The sequence below is a fragment of the Trachurus trachurus genome (assembly GCF_905171665.1).
Source record: "Trachurus trachurus genome assembly, chromosome: 7".
Classification (NCBI taxonomy): domain Eukaryota; kingdom Metazoa; phylum Chordata; class Actinopteri; order Carangiformes; family Carangidae; genus Trachurus; species Trachurus trachurus.
The window spans coordinates 5,462,479-5,481,097 of NC_139901.1; the positions used below are offsets into that span (position 1 = coordinate 5,462,479).

Sequence of the window (18,619 nt, forward strand, 5' to 3'; positions counted from 1 at the left end):
TGAACGACCCACGTAAATGGACTAAATGTCTACAGTTAAGCAACTGAAAATTACAGCAGAAAAAGAAGCTGCTGTTCATTCATAGATGCGTGGAATACAATTTACAGACAGAAGAAATACAGTAAAAATGAAAAATACAAAGTCACAGCTAATCTGCCTGGTCTTCTGTTTGTCTCTTCCTTGTCTTTCTTTTCTCAGCCCAAATAGGCCATGTGACTGAAAGAACCTCAACACCTGAGTGGTTCCTAGATGTTACGTGTACATACAGATGGAAATCAGCTGTGATTGATGTATTTGCATTAGCTCAATCAACTGTTTTTCAAAAGCAATGAAACAAAATACAGGTCATAAATTTGTTTCAGTCTATAATGTGAACTGCTGTTCGCTTCAGCCTTCACCTTTAGGTTCAGCTTTGAACATGAACTTTTCTGTTTTGACAAACGGTGTGTAAGCAACTGAAAATTTAGCAGTCAACATCTATTGTTTTGGTCTTAGTCGAGCGTGTCAAAGAAGTTAAAACTAATTTTACAGTTTTTCTCGATTGCCAAGACACATTTCTTGAAAGCTGCTCACCTTTTCTCTAAACTGTGAACACAAACCCCAATTTTCAAGTTACATTCACAAAACCTCAGACTCTTCTTGCAAAACCAAACTTTCACCTCAAAACAGTTTAATCTGTTCTCAAAACTGAACTCTGTTGTCAAATCATGCCCCGAGTCAATCAAAATTAAAAACACTACTGAGCAGCCACTAAACACTACATAGAAAAATAGAAAACACAACGCTCAGGACATGAAGCTGTAGAAATAAATGTTGTTCACTGTGGGCTAAATGCATGTTGCAAAACAAAAAACCTGTGCATTTACTGCAGCACTTCTCTCCTTCCCTTTCTTTCACCTTCCTCCTTCCCTCCCCACGTCCATTTCGTCCCCTTTTCCTTCCTTCTTTTTTCTTCCCAGTTCATCCCTCCTTCCCTCCCTCATCCTCTCTTCCTTCACTCTGTTGTCTCTCATCTTCTCCTCTTCCTCTCCTCCTCTTCTCCCTCCATAAATGCATGTTGCAAAACAAAAAACCTGTGCATTTAGCACTTGTATATAGTACTGTAAAAAAAAAAAAAAAAAAACTGAAATCCTGTGCATTTTACACGTAGCACTTGTACAGTACAAAAACAAACAAATCTTGTGCATTTAGCATTTGTATGCAGTAAGCCTACGTAAAAAATATAGAAATGAGAAGTGCATTCAGCCACAGCATCATTTCTCTGTACTGGGTCAGGCCACAGGACTTCATCCTGAACTGGCTTATATATGTTCCCTCACATCATTGGACACAAGTGTTATCAATTTTGAGTTGTGTTCAACCGGTGAAACTTGTGCTTTAGTTGTGTTTGACTTTTGCCACCTGTGCTCTGCATTGCAACACAGGTGCATCACAATGAAAATGTGTTGGTAAGTTGTGTCTAAACAGGTGAAAAGTGCTGATGGTTTTGCCAAAAGAGTGACTGATTCAATCAGTGGGTTCAGGCAACTGAGAATTTGGTTCAGACAACAGGGTCTAGTGTTTTAGCAACTGAGAAAAACTGTAAATGTGTAAAATGAGGAACAGTGCTGACCGCTGCATCACTGTGCTGCTCATATGTAAGAGTTAGAACAGCTCCACAATGGTATGAAACCCCCCAAGACAAGAAAAAAACACACCTGAGCTGATGTTCTGTACTGTAAACAACATTTATTTAAATGTACAAAATCAGATGGATCGTCAATTTAATCTTCATCCTCCTCCTCCTCTTCATCCTGGTTGATCTGGAAGTAGCGAAGCTCGTAGCTCTCCTTGGTGTTGGCCACCACGCGCAGCCAGTCACGGAGGTTGTTCTTCTTCAGGTACTTCTTGGTCAGATACTTCAGGTATCTGCACGACAACAGGTGGAAACAACACGACCATGAGTTTACTAACTAGCAGCAACATGGTGGAGAGACTTCAGGGATTGTGGTCAAACTGTTTCAGGTACATTAGCTCACAGAGACCAGACTCACTGTCATCACCCTGTCTGTAAACCACTGAGTGGATCAGCAGAAGGGAGAAAAGCTTTGTGGGACATTCATCTAAGCAGTGTTTGTATCATTATGAATCGACTTTGTTTTAAAATGTGAAGTGTTTGGCTTTTGAAACCTGGACTACCTCCCAGAAAAATAAACTGAAAAACTGAAAAATGTTCCAGCAAGTTGCTCAGAAACCCTGAGTACTGTGGCCAGCAGCAGAAGTGGTGGGTTTTTAAACCAGTGCTGGGAATACCAGCGTTAAAACAACAGTGTTAACAACAGCGCTACTTTGTTCAGTAACGAGTCATCAATAAAGTTACTGTTTTCAGTGTTTACGCTAGGATTTTTTTAAGGAGTGACGGCGGCTCAACTTTTAAATTTTTTATTTTGCTTTTCCACTTGCACTTGAGCACGACGTCCGACACGAGAATCAAACACGCTAATAATAATAAACAAATTTTAAAAAACCCACCGGCAACAGCGACCACTGATCTGTACTGAGGCATTTGTTATTCTTTTACACAATGACTGCTGTGTGGAAAACCACACTGTGGTTAGTAGTCGAGGTGCAGAGTGAGTTTCCTCTTTCCCCAGATGTGAGACCAGCCTGCCCTCCCTTCCCATGGACCAGTCTGCCATCCAGTCCTCCCATTGAGCTGGCCGCAATAGTTACTCTTCCTGGTAATCAGTTATTTTATAATGTAGTAATTCAGTTACTTGGGGAAAGTAACAAGTAACTATACATAATTACATTTAAAAAGTAATGTGCCCAACACTGTAAAACTAAAGCACTGTCATGTGGACACTGAGGTGGGTGACAGCAACACACTGAATATAACGTTTAACAAGGTCATATTTAATCCTGCTTCATTGAAAAGGCATTTTCACATGGTGATGTGAAAACCTCCCATCATGCCAGGGTCCTCCCGTCTTATGTCATCAACAGATTCAATTCAGTCTCTAGATGACTCAAGACTTCTCTGGTTTCTGACTAACTGAATATTTGTTTCAGCTTTATTCCAGTGATCACACAACGTATTGATTGTTGCAGATATGACATTACTGTGTTACATAGGGAAAAAAGTGACAGTGTGGTGATGCAGCATGAGAGCACTGACACTCTTCAGTAAACATGTCCGACTCCTTGTTAAATCAGGGTAACTGAGATGTCAAACCGCCTGCTCTTCATTCCTGTAGCTTCACTCTTACACTACTGATGCAGGTGATATCACACAATGGTTCAGCCAGGATGTAAAACGTTTCATACTGGCCATCACTGATGGACAGCTCATCAGTTTTCACTCTCAGGACAAAGTGAAGCTTCTGACAAGAGAGGACACCGTCAACAGAGTCTGTCACCTTGTGGTTGCAGGAAATCTGCTCACTACCTCCATATTTGGTCCGTGATGTTTCAGCTGCACATTATGATGTCACAGTGAAGTTCACCTCGGACCAGAGACTCTGTCCTCTGTGCAGTTTACCCGAGTTTTCTAAATCTGTATTTCCAAATTCAGAGCATGAGCTCTCAGGGCTACCGTCGAGTCATTCCTTCTGACAGATTAGAACAATGTTTCTCAACCTTGGGGTTGGGACACCAGGTGGGGTCGCCTGGAATTCAAATGGGGTCACCTGAAATGTCTAATAATTTCTTTTTTTTTTAATTACTGATAAAAATATATTTAACAAATTATTCTTTTTAAAATTATGATTAAAAACACCACACATAATCATATACAACTGTATACAATACTTTCACTTCCTCAAATATAAATCGAGTTCAAATAAAATGCAACATAAAAATATCTCAGCTGGCGCATTTTGATTGACGGCGGGGGGTCGCTAGAAATTTGTGATCCACTGGATTAGCATGATACACTGCTCCATATACAGGTGCATCTCAGTGAAGTAGAAGATGATGGAGATCAGGTCAGCAGTCTGCAGTCAATCAGCTGATTAGAGTGTGACATCATTAGGTTACAATAGTGAACTTTTTCACTATATTATAATTGTATAGAGATACTTTAGGTTTCTATTACATGTAAGCCATAATCATTACAATTAAAAGAAATAACGAGAAGAAATAATTCAGTCTGTGTGTAATGAATCTATGAGTTTCACTATTTGAAAATGGGGAAAAAAAATTACTTCTCCAATTATATTCAAAAATGACTGCATTTATTCAGATGCACCTGTGTTTGGTCCCACTGTCCGATAAATCGATCTTCTCGCAATCCACACATCAACTACTGGCAGACATCAACTCATCTTCAGCTTCCACCTATTGGTCTGGACACATGACAGCTGACCCACTGACCTTCACATCTACACCTGCTGATGGAGACTTCTACCAAGCTGTGGTCACATCCCATGATGACAGACAAGAGCTGGACGATGTGTCAAACACATGAAAGCTGCATATATGTTTAAATAATGGAATTATAAACACCGTCATGGTCTCACCAGTAGCTCAGACAGCGTTTTAACAGGGACAGGGGTGATCCAGATCCTGGACTGTGTGTTAACAGACTAATGTGGATCCAACACAGCGTGAATGCAGCCATGTCTCAGCTTCCGGCATCAATTAGACGCCGGAAGTTCAAGTTAAAGCAGAAGTAAGCGATCCGCGCGTTTTGGCTAATGCTGCGTTCCAGGCAGGCTTTTGAAACCGTAAATTACAGCTTCAAGTCACGACTTAGTAGCGTTCCAGGCAACCCGTAACTCGTGTTTTTCCGACCTGTTTTACCTGTGAAAGTCACTATAACGGCCACTCGTAACTTCCGACCCGTGAACTCGTACCAGATCGAACTGGTACGACTTCACAGGTCGGAAAAACACGAGTTACGGGCTGCCTTGAACGCACCATAACCTCTTGTCAGCCGATGGAGTTAGCAGCCCCCGCCCTCGTCATGGATCTATTGGTCCTCGTCCCTACGTCACCACATTCAGGCGCATCCCTTGGCTGCACACACAGCCCTTCATGCCGTTCTCTCTCCTCATTGGATAAAAATTGTAGGATACGAGAAAAGTTTTCTCCTCGGCTCAGAGCAGAGCAGAGTAACTGAGAGACCCGTGTTTCGGTCCAAACACTCTATGTAAGTGATTGCTGTCGGAAGATATAACTATTTAAGACTTATATCAACACAAAAATATCGCTTACTTCTGCTTTAACCACTTGTGATGACAGATTCTTACCTTTTGGAGAAGGGGACCTCGGAGGACACTGTGATCTTGCTCTTGCTCCTCTCGATGGACACCACACCTCCACCCAGGTTGCCGGCTTTCCCGTTCACCTTAATGCGCTCCTGAAGGAACTGCTCCTGTTGAAGACACGTCACACAAAAGTCTGATATGACTGATGATGATGATCGGTGCTCAGGGGAGAAATCTGCACTCTGGGCTCAAACATCATGTTTAACGCGACAGGTTTAGATCAGTTGAAATGTTTTTTGTGGTGGATGGATGTACACAAACGCTTCACGACTTGGTGGGTGAACTTACAAAGTTGGCAGCGTCCATGATGCCATCTTCAACGGGGTGGGTGCAGTCCAGGGTGAACTTTAGGACCTGCTTCTTCTTCTTGCCACCTTTACCGGTGTTCTGCTTCTTCTGCTAACAAACACACACACACACACACACAAAAACAGAGGATCAGATCAAACAAAGACTCAACTCTTCACTGAGATCACACCACACATCTACACACACGTTGAGAGGACAGCTCGTTGCCCAGTGGACGGGACATGGCAGCTGTTTGGTCAATAACCTCAGTGTGTCTCATCATTCATCCTGCGGTGTTTTATTTATTTAGTGGAAATCGATCCAAACACGTTGAGGCCACAGGAGCTTTAAGGTTTACTGACTTTTAACATGAGCAAAGGTCTATTTCCTACATATCTGAGACCGGCACGGCTACAGCTGCAAACCAACACACGGACAAAGTAGCCGGACTATGTCATTACATTACTGTCGTGTGTGTGTACAGTTTTACATGGCTGCAGTTAAACATCCCGCTGTCACGCGTGTCTGCTCCGGTAACAACGTGGTGAGCGAGCGACGCTACGGAGCTAACGAGCTAACCATGGAGCTAACCCCCGGGCCTCGGGCTACTAACAAGCTGATAAAAATACACTTCCCAACCGGGCCAGAACCCCCCTCTGTCGACGTGACTGTCGTAACAACACCGTATCTCCGTCCCGTCGGTTTCCTCTGGGTTTAACACGCAGGAAAATCGACATTTTGTTGGATTTACAAGCAGGCGACTGGACTTACGATAGGCGCCATGGCGGAGAAGCTAACAGAAAGGAGGAGCCGCTGGTGCGCAGGCGCTAAAACCAACAAGTCGATCGCAGAACGACTGATCGGATCTGGGTTTGATTAACAAGATATTAGACCTTTTTATTAACCTTTTTTAATAGGAAATAATATAGTATGAAAACGCACATATTTGTTTTTTATCACTGTAAGTGTTTTGGCTGGATGTACAAAAACTATATTAGAAGGAAAACCGGACACACGATCCAGCCGCAATAAAAATACAGTTTTGTTTGCTTTGAGGAAAGGAAGAGGACTTCATTTTTTGCACAATTTAATTTAATTTCTGAAAATTTCACATTCATAAAAATAAAAATAAAAAATTGGACCGACTCCAAACCAAACCCAAACCTATATCAGTAGGCTATAGCACAACTATTGATGGACTGAAAAACCAAAAAGCTTTTTTGTGTATATAATTTATATATTACCCCTGGTTAAAACAGTGTTGTTCTGTATATAATTGTTTGTAATAATCTCTCTCTCTCTCTTTTTTTTTTTTTTTTTTTACAGTCTATGGTAATAATTAAAAATGATAATAATATGAAAACTAAGGGAACCAAACCACATTTTATAGTTATACAGAATAACAATCTAACTGGACAAAGTTTTTATTCTTATACAAAATCCTAATCCAGTCGATCTGCTGACATCGATAGGAAAAGGAAAAGCAAAAGGAAATTGAAACTGAAAAGACAATACAGTCATTTATTATTTATTCTCCTTTGAAAATGCCTTTTTTAAAATATCTTCAAAGTCTGCCATTGATTCTTGGATTGATAAATCATTTACTGAGTTTATGTTATATAGTTTATGATTTGACAAAATATATATATATCTTTTTTTCTGTATTACCAGTTAAACGTTTGGACACACTTTCTCATTCAATGTTCTTTCTTTAAAAACTATGAAGGGACACATATGGAATTATATTGTAAACACAAAAGTGTTAATTAAAACAAAAATGTTATCTGTCAGCTGACCTAAACCCAACTGAGATGGTCTGGGATGAGTTGGACCACAGAGTGAAGGCAAAACAGCCAACAAGAGCTCAGCACCTCTGGGAACTTCTTCAAGACGGCTGGGAAACTGTTCCAGGTGACGACCTCATGACGCTGATGATAAAATATCAAAGCAAAAGACGGCTACTTTGAAAAATTATATACAATATACAAAACATATTCATCTCTTCTCTTTTTTGTTAAAGGGATAGTTCACCCAAAATTCAAATTTCACTCATTATTTATCTACTCACCCTCATGTCAACTAAGAGCTGTGAGAAGTTTCAGAGTCCCCCGTTCCTTCTCTGAGTTACAGGGGGGACCGTGCAGCAGTATTTGTCCATATAATGGTTGTCAATGGATACCAACTTTCTTCGTCCAAAAAGACACACCAAAAAACATCCAAATACCTCCAAAGTGCTCGTCTGTAATGTCCCTCTTGTATTGAAGCCCCAACATGAGAAATTGTTCCGCCGGTCAGTGCAAATCACGCAAAATTTGCACTGACACAGGAAGAGCAGTGAACCGAGACACTGGGAGCTTCCGCTACAAACAAGCTTAAAATATAGACTTATTTCATTTTTTTCAGAACAATTTCTCATGTCGGGGCTTCAATACAAGAGGGACATTACAGACGAGCAGCATGGAGGTATTTGGATGTTTTTTGGTGTGTCTTTTTGGACGAAGAAAGTTGGTATCCATTGACCATTATATGGACAAATACTGCTGCGTGGACCCCCCCGTAACTCAGAGAAGGCACAGAGGACTCTGAATATTCTCCCAGCTCTTAGTTGACATGAGGGTGAGTAGATAATGTGTGAAATTTGAATTGGGCGTGAACTATCCTGGTAGTGGACATGCTGCACATTTGCTGTTTCTTTCTGGATGTAGGATTGTGTATGTAAGCAGCAAGTTAAAAACATGTTCTGCACAATGAGGGTAAAAAAAAGACAGAGCCATAATAATAATTACCTTGATTTTATTTCACACGTGGTGTTGAGAAAATCTGCTTTGTAATCAGCCAACAGTTGTCAGCCGGAGTGACAAACTGTCTAATACAGGCCTACTGTATGATAAATGGTACTTTTACAGTAAAAGTGCAATATATCCAAAAACTCAACTCAAGTGCCATGCTGCAACAGTCAACTCATTATCTTAACACCTTTGCATACAGTTGTTTCAGTATCTAACCCTATGCAGTGCACTTCACAGATATGCTACAAGTGAGTCACTTTAAACAATCTTCACCCCCCAAATCCTGGTACAAACACACACATGCATCCTCTGACAGAAATCCAGTATTTAGTCAATTGTGCCACTGGTCAGAATTAAAAGTAAATGAATGAATAAGTGGAATATCAATTTCTTCGTCTTTGAAGCTGTAGCCCTGAGTGTTGGGATTAGTAGCGGTTAGCGGGCTCTGCACCTCGGCACAGAGTGTGAAGTGATGGTAGTAGCGTTGGTAGTATCTTCATGGACACAAAGCCAAAAATGATCAAACACTGTGTCGTGTGAAGGTAACAAGCTAAAGCTTTGGCATACAGTAGTAGGGACAGAGCTCGTGTCGAGATGGTGATGAGGTGCTTTTACACAACACACTGACTGAGCGGCAACTTGAAATGAGTGTGATATCACAGAGCAGAGCCAAACCACTAACAGGTATACTGCATTGTGTGTGTATCCACAATAGAGCTCTTTGTTCATGAAAACCCCTCAGTGAATGACTGTAACACTGGGTGACGGGTTCCCCCATCTTCTTAAACACATCCTACACTTTTGATTTAATAGCACTATCTGAACAACTCATTTATTTTCAAAAATTAATTAACAAATCCTGTTGGTGTGCATTACCTGTGCTTTTTTAAAATCTAGATTGCACAAAACATTAATCATTAACTAGTGATATCTAACTGATACAAATGCAGCGCCTGTTCAAAATGTCTGCGTCTTCGCCTGGTGGGACAAATGGTTTCTATTTAGGAAGATCCTGAAATGCCGCGAATGACATCACAGCTCATGTGAGATAATTTTTTGAAATTGAAATGACAAAATCAAACCACCGTCCCTCTGGAGCAGGCTTTATATGGATTATTTTAGGTCTAGACTTAACGTTTTGCTCAAGAACCCCTCATCCAATGAACTTCAGACCTGAAAACGCACTTCCCAGCATCCTGAGCAACATCCACATAGCGTCTTAAGTAGGGATGCCACGATTACTTGTTTTCACAATTAATCGTGGTATTAAACGCCACAATTAATTGATCATAAAGATTCCTAAATACCGTCACTTTCTGAAAAAGATTATGTCGGAACCGTATCGGCAGATGTGCGCCAAAATAAAGGTAAATGCACAGATACTGGTCCATTTATCTAAAGTAACACTGAATTGATAGGAATTTAAATGTTAGCGTGTCATTTCTATTTAAAAAAAATAATTAAAATAAACTTTAATATTTGGTCTAGATGACAATTAATGACTTAAATATTTCAAACACTTCCCCCAGGGGATTAATAACTGGTCCTATATTAAGAGATTAGTAATGTAATTATATTTTGACCATATTTGATTTTACACATTCAAAGTTGTGAGATTTATTGATGCATAATAATCGGGAATCGTAGTACCGTGATTATTTCTCTGACAATAATCGTACCAAGAAAATCTATAATCGTGACATCCCTAGTCTGAAGTCAACGGGGTAGCAGGTGTAATTGTATAACTGCCATAACATAATATTGTCTCAATCTGTTGTATTTATCTTCTATTTATTGTATTAGGGAAATAAGTATGTTTACATTTTCCATCTCTTTGTACATGAGTTGACCAATGGGACAATCTTCCAAAAACGTGTATTCCTTAACCTTCAGAATAATTAGATTCCTCCTCTTCAACGATACCCTGTTGAATTCATCATCATCATCATCATCAACTCCACATGCCTCATTTCTATTTTGGCTGTGAATGTCGCTGAGTGATCAAAGTTACACCATTGGCCGGTACGCTGTGTGACGTCGTCACTCTTTCGGAATGATTTGGCGTTTAACAGCTGTGTTGTCGGGTTTTTTTTTTTTTTTTTTTTTCAAAATATCTTTTAAACAACTTATTTTTTCACAAAATATAAACATGGATGACAAAACAGGGGACTTTTTGGAGAAAAAAAACAAAACAAAACACCCTTAGCTACCTTCACCTGGGAAGTGGAGAGCGGCACTGCGAGGCCACCGGGACAGATGTGCTACAGAGTTCGGGCCTCTCTCAACCCATCCACCGATACGCAGCAAAGTCGTTTGGTTGGTTTCTAACACAAAGTGAGACGCGGTGACGTGAACTGATGGCGACGCGCGCGGTGCTGTTCATGATGGGGACTGAACACTGAACACAACGACAAACCCCCCGGTGATTTATACATTTTATAAATCCTAATTCTATAGTGATCCTGCCCCTGTGTACAGAAACATGTGGAGGAACGGTCACTTTATACACGTCTTTAAAACCCACTCGACAGTGTTTCACTCGCACCGATGCTGTGACTGGAGTGTTTTAGCCTGAGTGCACATTAATGGAGAGGAAATCAGGGTGGGACATGAACCAGCTCACCACTGGCCTCCTCCTCAGTCACCTGGAACTGATGGAGCTTCATCAATAACTACATTTAAAACAGTATCAAAAACCTGATAGAAACATTTTTATCATTCTATTATATAATTTAATGACTTTGAGGATAAATTCTTAAATAATAATTTAAAAAAAGAGGAAATTGTTTTTTGTTTATTAATGTAACCTATTGTTCCCTTTACTGGAGTCACTCTGTCGCTCTACTGACACTAGAAGAATCAATACCCTCGGGTTCTGTGGTCTGTCCTGCTGCAGAAACTTTTCCACACTGAAAAAAGTACAAATTGTATGGGACACTTAAAGGAATACTCCGCCCAGTGTATTTGGGTTTGTGTGTTCAGATCCAATATGGAGGATTAATTCAGAGGTGGAGGGAGGAGGGGGGCAGGTTTAAATTAAATCAGACTACAGCTTCCACCTGTAGAACGCAAATAGAGACACAATAAGGTCTGAGGACACACGCTTAGTTCAATTTCAGGACAGTGGGACTCTGTGACAGACAGTGGGGCTGTGGAGTATTCCTTTAAGCGCTGGTTTGGTTTAAAATGCTTCAATTTAATATCCGTGAATTTAGACTGAAGTGGAGGAAGTGCGTCACATTTGCCGTTGAACCTAAGAACAGTCGTCTCACTGAGGGACTGTGTGGCGCCGACGGGCCCGGTGCTCACTTCACACAACATGACGGGTCATCACTGAAAACACTCGGCATGGTCGAAGCATGCAAACGGAAACACAACTCAAAACACATGGGGTGGGTGTTACTGCAATACATGGAGCTGAGTGGAGGTTGTCTGGTCTTTTAACTGGATTTTGGAGGTTGGTAGAAAAAACAGCAGCCCAGCTGCCCATCGCCATCCCAGCTGTCACAGTCTCTGTCTGTGAGCTACGGGCTGTCGGCCGGCTGCAGGGTTTCCCTCCGGAGGGCAGCCGTCGCTGCAGACGCCACACACCCGCCAGGTCTGACCTGCTTCAGCGCTGTTAGTCTGTTCTGTCCAGCGTCCGAGCTCCGGGGACTAGTTGACACGGATGCCGGAGATGAAGGGCAGCCCGGTGGGAACCTTCTTCTTGTACGCCACATAGTCCTCGGCAAAGAAATGGATGAGAGAGAGCTCCTCCTCCTCGATCCGCTCCCGGAAGAACCTCCAGCTGGCTATCGTGTAGCCCAGTATACACACCGGGTTACACAGCATGACCTGCAGGGGGCACACAACACAACATCTGTCAGTGCCAAACGGCTGGATGTGGCAAAGCTCAAAATGAGGCAAAAAAGAACTTGCAACACCGTCTTCTCCTGAAATAGAAAATATATTTATTCAAGGGCTACATATTACAGGGATATGTCAACATTTTGGCAAATTGGCCCATGGCCATAATCCCTATAGTCATAGGTTCGTTACCTTTAATTTTCGGTGCAAGCTGTTTTTAGAACGGCGGAGCAGAGCCATGAGCTGCTCAGAGCTACGCTACGGAGGCTAATGGAATTTCTTGGTTTCGGCAAGAGGCAGAGTCTGCTTGCCGAAAGACTGCCCCCGACGGGAACGCACATCAGCGGTTTTGCATGAATTTACCTTGAAAACAACTCTGTCTCGTAACATTCTGTTATTATCTCATAGCGTGGTGAATGTGCAGGTCACAACTTGTCCACCAGAGCGTTTTGGAGTTGTTGGATTGTGTATTTGATGAGTTTGATGAGGGAAACCAAGAAATCCCATTAGCCTCCGTAGCGTAGCTCTGAGCAGCTCGCAGCTCTGCTCCGCCGTTCTAAAAGTAGCTTGCACCAACAATTAAAGGTAACGAACCTACTGCTATGACTATAGGGATTATGGCAATTTACCAAAATGTTGACCCATCCCTTTAAAAGAGACAATGTTTCGAGCGACTGGCTCTTCGTCAGGACAATGATTTAAACATTTACATTCAGGTGCTTCTCATATAGTTTTTTCACTCACTAAGGCTTCTTTACACTACAGGCCTTGATGCCCAATTCTGATTTGTTGCCTATATCCTAATCTGTTTACATGTTCTATTGATGGGACCCATATCTGATATCTGCATTTACACTACCTCCCCTATCCCTAACCACCTCACCCCTTTACCCTCCATATTCTCCTCCCAACCCTCCTCATCTGCCCCCTCCTCCCTTCCCATCTGCCCCCTCTGCTTTTTAATCATACTTTTTCACTTTCAACTGTCGTTGTACCTGTTTGTGTTGTCTTCTGTCTGTCACTATGTTACTACTGTTATGTAAGCGGCTTTGGGTGTCCCTGAAAAGCGCTATAAAAGTCTAATTAATTATTACTTGCTTTGCTTGCGTGAAATTGACTGATCTGAGGGACTCTCTGATACCATGACGACAGGATGACGCGAGGCTGAGCGGTGCTGCTGTGTCTCACCTGTGTCCCTATGCTCCAGTAGAACCAGCCCACGTAGGAGGGGTGTCTGAAGTAGGAGTAGACGCCGTCGGTGACCAGCACGTGGCTCTGGGCCTTCTCGTTCTGGACGATGTGGTTGAAGTTGGAGCCGGCCGTCAACATGGCCGCCTTACGCAGACCCTCACCGCACAGCACCATGAACAGGCCCGCCAAGCTCAGCCAGGACAGCTGCTTCAGCTCTGACAGAGAGGACACACTGATAAGACACTGTGGGACACCATGTGTAAGACTGTGATGGACCTCTGACAATTTAGTTTAAGATCAGATTTTTCTATAAAGTCATGTGTTTATTGGTTGTTAGGTTTTTTAAGACAGTGGTGCAGTGCTGTGCAGGTCATATTCTTTGTGAACTCTGAACTAAATTAATTAAGGTATTATTTTTATTAAGGTTATATGATGTTTTACAACACAGCCCACAACAGTATGTTTCTGCAGTACTCACACATCTACTAAAGACTGTTTGTTTGAGGATTTAAAGTAAAGTAAAGTAAAAGTAAAGTTTTATCAATAAATGAGTGAAGACAGATAAAAATGAGGATGTTTTTTTATGCAAACTGTTCCTGCAGCATATTTCCATATCCTGTTGAACAACACAAATGCACCCCATAACCTGTAATCTCTTGTTTATGAAAGATAATAGTACACAAATATACACGTCGTAACATCGTATATGATATATAACATTATCTACCGCTCTATTGGTTGATTTCTTGCTGGCTTCATTGAAAACAAACACACATGGCCGGGAGGAGGATTAGCAAAACAGCAAAAAAAAGTGACCGGACTTACATAGTTAAGTTACCCTTTAACTGCACTTATATTTTCCACTTTCAGCAGAATAATTGCCGGAAAAAAAAAAGGTAAAGTGAAATAAATTTATTCTCAGTCTCAACATTGTATTTTTTGTTTCTTTCTTTGAGTGTCTTGAGTGTCTACAAAAACGATTTAGTGCAGGAGTGGCAGTGATTTGAGACTGGTGTCTCTCCATGCTTTTTACTTAAGTTCGAGTGGGTGTAGTCATCACTGGTCACATTTGACTGGTTGACTTGATCGTGATGAAGCTAATTAAGGTTAACGTAGCAAGTCTCTGCCTCCCTCACTTTACTCAACCAACATGATGAAAGAGGGTTGACTGACCCCAAAAGGCCAACACAAACGTCTTATTCATTCAGTCATTTTTAATTTATTTAATTAATTTGAAATGCTAAATAGGTTTCACGAGGTTCAAAGACAAGGTTCAATTCAGATTGATGATCTGCCATCAAACCACCACACCAACGTCATCGACTCGTGATTCTGACATTTCTGATTTTCTTTTAGTTTTGACTTGTGCACGGGAATATATGACATCACCTTTTTCCCAGCAGAGCCACGCCCACATCTAGTGAGTGAGGACAGAACAAACTATAACACAGATACAGAACCGTGCTGCTTTACAGGATGAGGACTCTCCAGATGGAGCAGTGGGTTCTCAGACCCTACACGCCGTGTCAGCTGCAGCGACACATTCAGGAATTTCACCACATCTCACCCTGCGATTGAGCCGTGACACTATTAACTCATCTGTGTAAGCTCTGATCTTAAGCGCTACTTCGACAGAGGTTACACTGAGTTACTGGGTGTGGCTGTGTGACGTGACAGTGAGCGTGATGCCGGACCAACCTGGAATTGTCATCTTCTCCACCGTGAACTCCATCCACGACGAGGCAGCAGCCAGGGTGTACTCCATACTGTGGTTGAGCAGGAAGGAGTCCAGCGACAGGCTGCGAGGGTTGATGATGGCCGTCACCAGGTACTCGGAGTAATGGAAGAACGACAGCGAGCACATGTACCTGCGGAGAGGCGCCGTTACCAAACGTGTTCAGCTGCATCACAAATTAAACATCCTGCTGTCTACATGCAGAGCAGGAAGCTACTCAGAATGAACACAGCGCCTCGTGACTGACAGTTGAGTGTTATGTACATACCAGCCAAAATGTGTCCAGGTGGTTTCAGAGCAGCTTATAATTAAGCCACAGCCAAAGGTAGCTCCCAGAAAGCAGGCTCTGACAGCAACCTGGAACCAACCAGAGCCTCAAGTCAACAACAACATCACACCGACAGTAGGACAGATTAACAGCAACTATCACATCTGCCATGTATTGTGTTTTATATGTATGAGGCAGTCGTTTTGTATGCACTGGCATGTTAGCTTGACCCTTTGTCTTACATGTCCTTTAAATATAAATGTGTATATAAATATAATATACACAAACCATACATATAAATACAGTCATAGGAGTAGGTTCATTACCTTTAATTATCGATGCATGTTGTTTTGAGATCAGTGGGGCAGAGACGTGAGCTGCTCAGCGAACACAATGGAGGTGAACGGTACAGGTCCTCTGTCCCTCATCAAACTCACCAAATACACAATCCAACAACTCCAAAACACTCTCGTGGACAAGTTGTGAGCTGCACATTCACCACGCTATGAAATAATCATGTAACATTATGAGGTGGAGTTGTTTTCCAGGTTTTTTAAATAAAATCAGTCCGCCCAGCCATGTCTGAAATATAGATCCGGCTGCATTTGCCTCGAAAACAACTCCATCTCGTAATGTTACATGATTATTGCATAGTGTGGTGAATGTGCAGGTCACAACTTGTCCACGAGAGCATTTTGGAGTTGTTGGATTGTGTATTTGATGAGGGACAGAGGACCTGTACCATTTACCTCCATTGTGTTTGCTGAGCAGCTCACGTCTCTGCCCTGCGGATCTCAAAACAACATGCACCATAATTAAAGGGAGTGAACCTACTACTGTGGCTTTATGAATTATTATGGCAATAGGCGAATTTGCCAAAATGTTGAACTATCCCTTTAATTGGACTATGTGTGTGAAATCAAGAATTATAATAGACATCGGGCCGGTAGCAAACCAACTCGAAAACACACTATACATAGAAGTTACTGTTTAGTAGATTACGCCGGATTAGGACCAGGAGCCCGACTTTTCATGAAACCCCTCAGGTGATTTTATAGAGGCTAATTAAACTGAACTCAGACCAGCAGAGCAGTCAAACCAGCACATTTCTGAACCGGGGTCTGTGTCACTTTGTCTCCGCGGCACATAAACAACTTGTCAGGGCTGATTTCTGTCAGAAGGAATGAAAAAATACCAAGAGGTGAGTGGAGAGTAAGCCTCCGCAGCTTTGTCCGGCTTAGGTCTCTATGTTTATCTGCCAGGCTGCAGCTGTCCCGCTCCTCTTTAGCTAATCAGATTAACTACACAGGTGGCTAATGTTAGCTCGCTGGCTGGTTTAGTTCACCTTACCAAATGAGCAGCGGAACCTTTACATTTATTTAAGTGACTTGTGTGAGAGGAGTAGATGAAATGCTTCACTTCTGGACGCCATTAAAACACAAGTGAGCTTTAGCCAGAAGGAGAGAGAGAGAATGACAACAGGAAGTGGGCCACCTGACGCCAGTGCTCCTTACCTTGTACAGAGGTCCCCTGTATATGAGCAGCAAGAGGCCGTTGGCAACAGCAACGTGGATGCAAATCGCTATTTTCCCGGGCGTTTCCGTTAGATAATCGAAGACCCAGTCGAAGTGTCCAAACCAGGTTCTGATCAATGGGATTACAACCACGCTAAGACCTAAAATAAAGGCTTTTACACTTACTCGTCCTTCTAGCACCAACTTACTGCCTGCCATGTTGGAAATCCTGTGCCGAAGGAAGTATCGCGATACCCAAACGGCGATCGCGGGATTTCCGTTTGTAGCTGTCATATCTCGCCAGCAGGAGCGACAGAGATGTCCCGGTGCATTAAACCCACGTTTGGTTTGACAGATGTACAATTTGGTATAATAAAAAAGAAGCAAAAAACATAAAGAGTTATATGTAATACATTTGCTGATAATTTTTAGGGAAATATCATATATATTCATAAAACCAAATTTAGTCACTCAAAATCACTTCATTTAGCCTAGCTTTTGAAAAGGAAGCAGTACATCCAAAGTACATCTGACTGTAACCACAAAACTTTTCATTTGTGCTCATTATTTAATAACTTTATTTGAAAACTCCCCCTGGCTCCTGTTTAATTATTTGTAGGCTATTGTTTGTGTAATTATAACTGCACATGTACTTTATGCTGTTATAAAGATTGGATTGAAAAAAAAGAAAGAAAAAGACAGCACTCATGAGGTTTGTATGGAAGATATTGGGAAAGGGGGATATGTGATGGATGGATTTATATGCCGCTACCTTATGTAATAACAATACACATTTACATAAATAAATACAAGTTATTAAAACAATGTACACAAAAGGTCTACATACCTATATATCTATATCTATATATTTTAATAACTCATTATCTTTGCAAAGGTTTCCCCATCTTCCTATCCTGGTCTCAGGTGGGCTCACATAGACCAGTCCGACCTGACGTCAACCTGTAAATGCACCTTCTAACCTCTTGTTTCAGACTACTGGACAACGCTTTACTTTATATAAACATATGTTGACAGGCTTGATATGTTCATGTAGCATGTGTCTATAATATAAGAATATATACAGTGGGGCAAAAAAGTATTTAGTCAGCCTCCAATTGTGCAAGTTCTCCCACTTAAAAAGATGAGAGAGGCCTGTAATTTTCATCATAGGTATACCTCAGCTATGAGAGACAAAATGAGAAAAAAAAATCCAGAAAATCACATTGTCTGATTTTTTAAGAATTTATTTGCAAATCATGGTGGAAAATAAGTATTTGGTCACCTACAAACCAGCAAGATTTCTGGCTGTCACAGACCTGTAACTTCTTGTAACTTCTTCTTTAAGAGGCTCCTCTGTCCTCCACTTGTTACCTGTATTAATGGCACCTGTTTGAACTCCTTATCAGTATAAAAGACACCTGTCCACAACCTCAAACAGTCACACTCCAAACGCGACTATGGCCAAGACCAAAGAGCTGTCAAAGGACACCAGAAACACAATTGTAGACCTGCACCAGGCTGGGAAGTCTGAATCTGCATAGGTAAGCAGCTTGGTGTGAAGAAATCAACTGTGGGAGCAATTATTAGGAAATGGAAGACATACAAGACCACTGATAATCTCCCTCGATCTGGGGCTCCACGCAAGATCTCACCCTGTGGGGTCAAAATGATCACAAGAACGGTGAACAAAAATCCCAGAACCACACGGGGGGACCTAGTGAATGACCTCCAGAGAGCTG

The 18,619-nt window shown here is 41.8% G+C and overlaps 2 protein-coding genes across 3 annotated transcripts; both read right to left on the bottom strand.

Annotated features, from left to right (window-relative positions):
• Window positions 1-1,708: 1,708 nt before the first annotated feature.
• Window positions 1,709-6,393, bottom strand: LOC310988293 (large ribosomal subunit protein eL22). 2 transcript variants are annotated; one of them, XM_083974838.1, is made up of 4 exons: window positions 6,309-6,393; window positions 5,538-5,645; window positions 5,232-5,356; window positions 1,709-1,908 (listed from the first exon to the last, which is right to left on the bottom strand). In XM_083974838.1, the coding sequence occupies exons 1-4, from the start codon at window positions 6,318-6,320 to the stop codon at window positions 1,764-1,766; spliced, it is 390 nt and encodes a 129-aa protein (XP_083830964.1). In that variant the 5' UTR covers window positions 6,321-6,393; the 3' UTR covers window positions 1,709-1,763. The 2 variants fall into 2 exon arrangements, with proteins under 2 accessions (XP_083830964.1, XP_083830963.1); XM_083974837.1 differs by having other exon boundaries at window positions 5,538-5,648; window positions 6,309-6,359.
• A 1,926-nt stretch (window positions 6,394-8,319) lies between these two features.
• Window positions 8,320-17,104, bottom strand: icmt (isoprenylcysteine carboxyl methyltransferase). The gene is made up of 5 exons (XM_083975935.1): window positions 16,881-17,104; window positions 15,367-15,455; window positions 15,062-15,231; window positions 13,361-13,578; window positions 8,320-12,160 (listed from the first exon to the last, which is right to left on the bottom strand). The coding sequence occupies exons 1-5, from the start codon at window positions 17,097-17,099 to the stop codon at window positions 11,981-11,983; spliced, it is 876 nt and encodes a 291-aa protein (XP_083832061.1). The 5' UTR covers window positions 17,100-17,104; the 3' UTR covers window positions 8,320-11,980.
• Window positions 17,105-18,619: the final 1,515 nt, after the last annotated feature.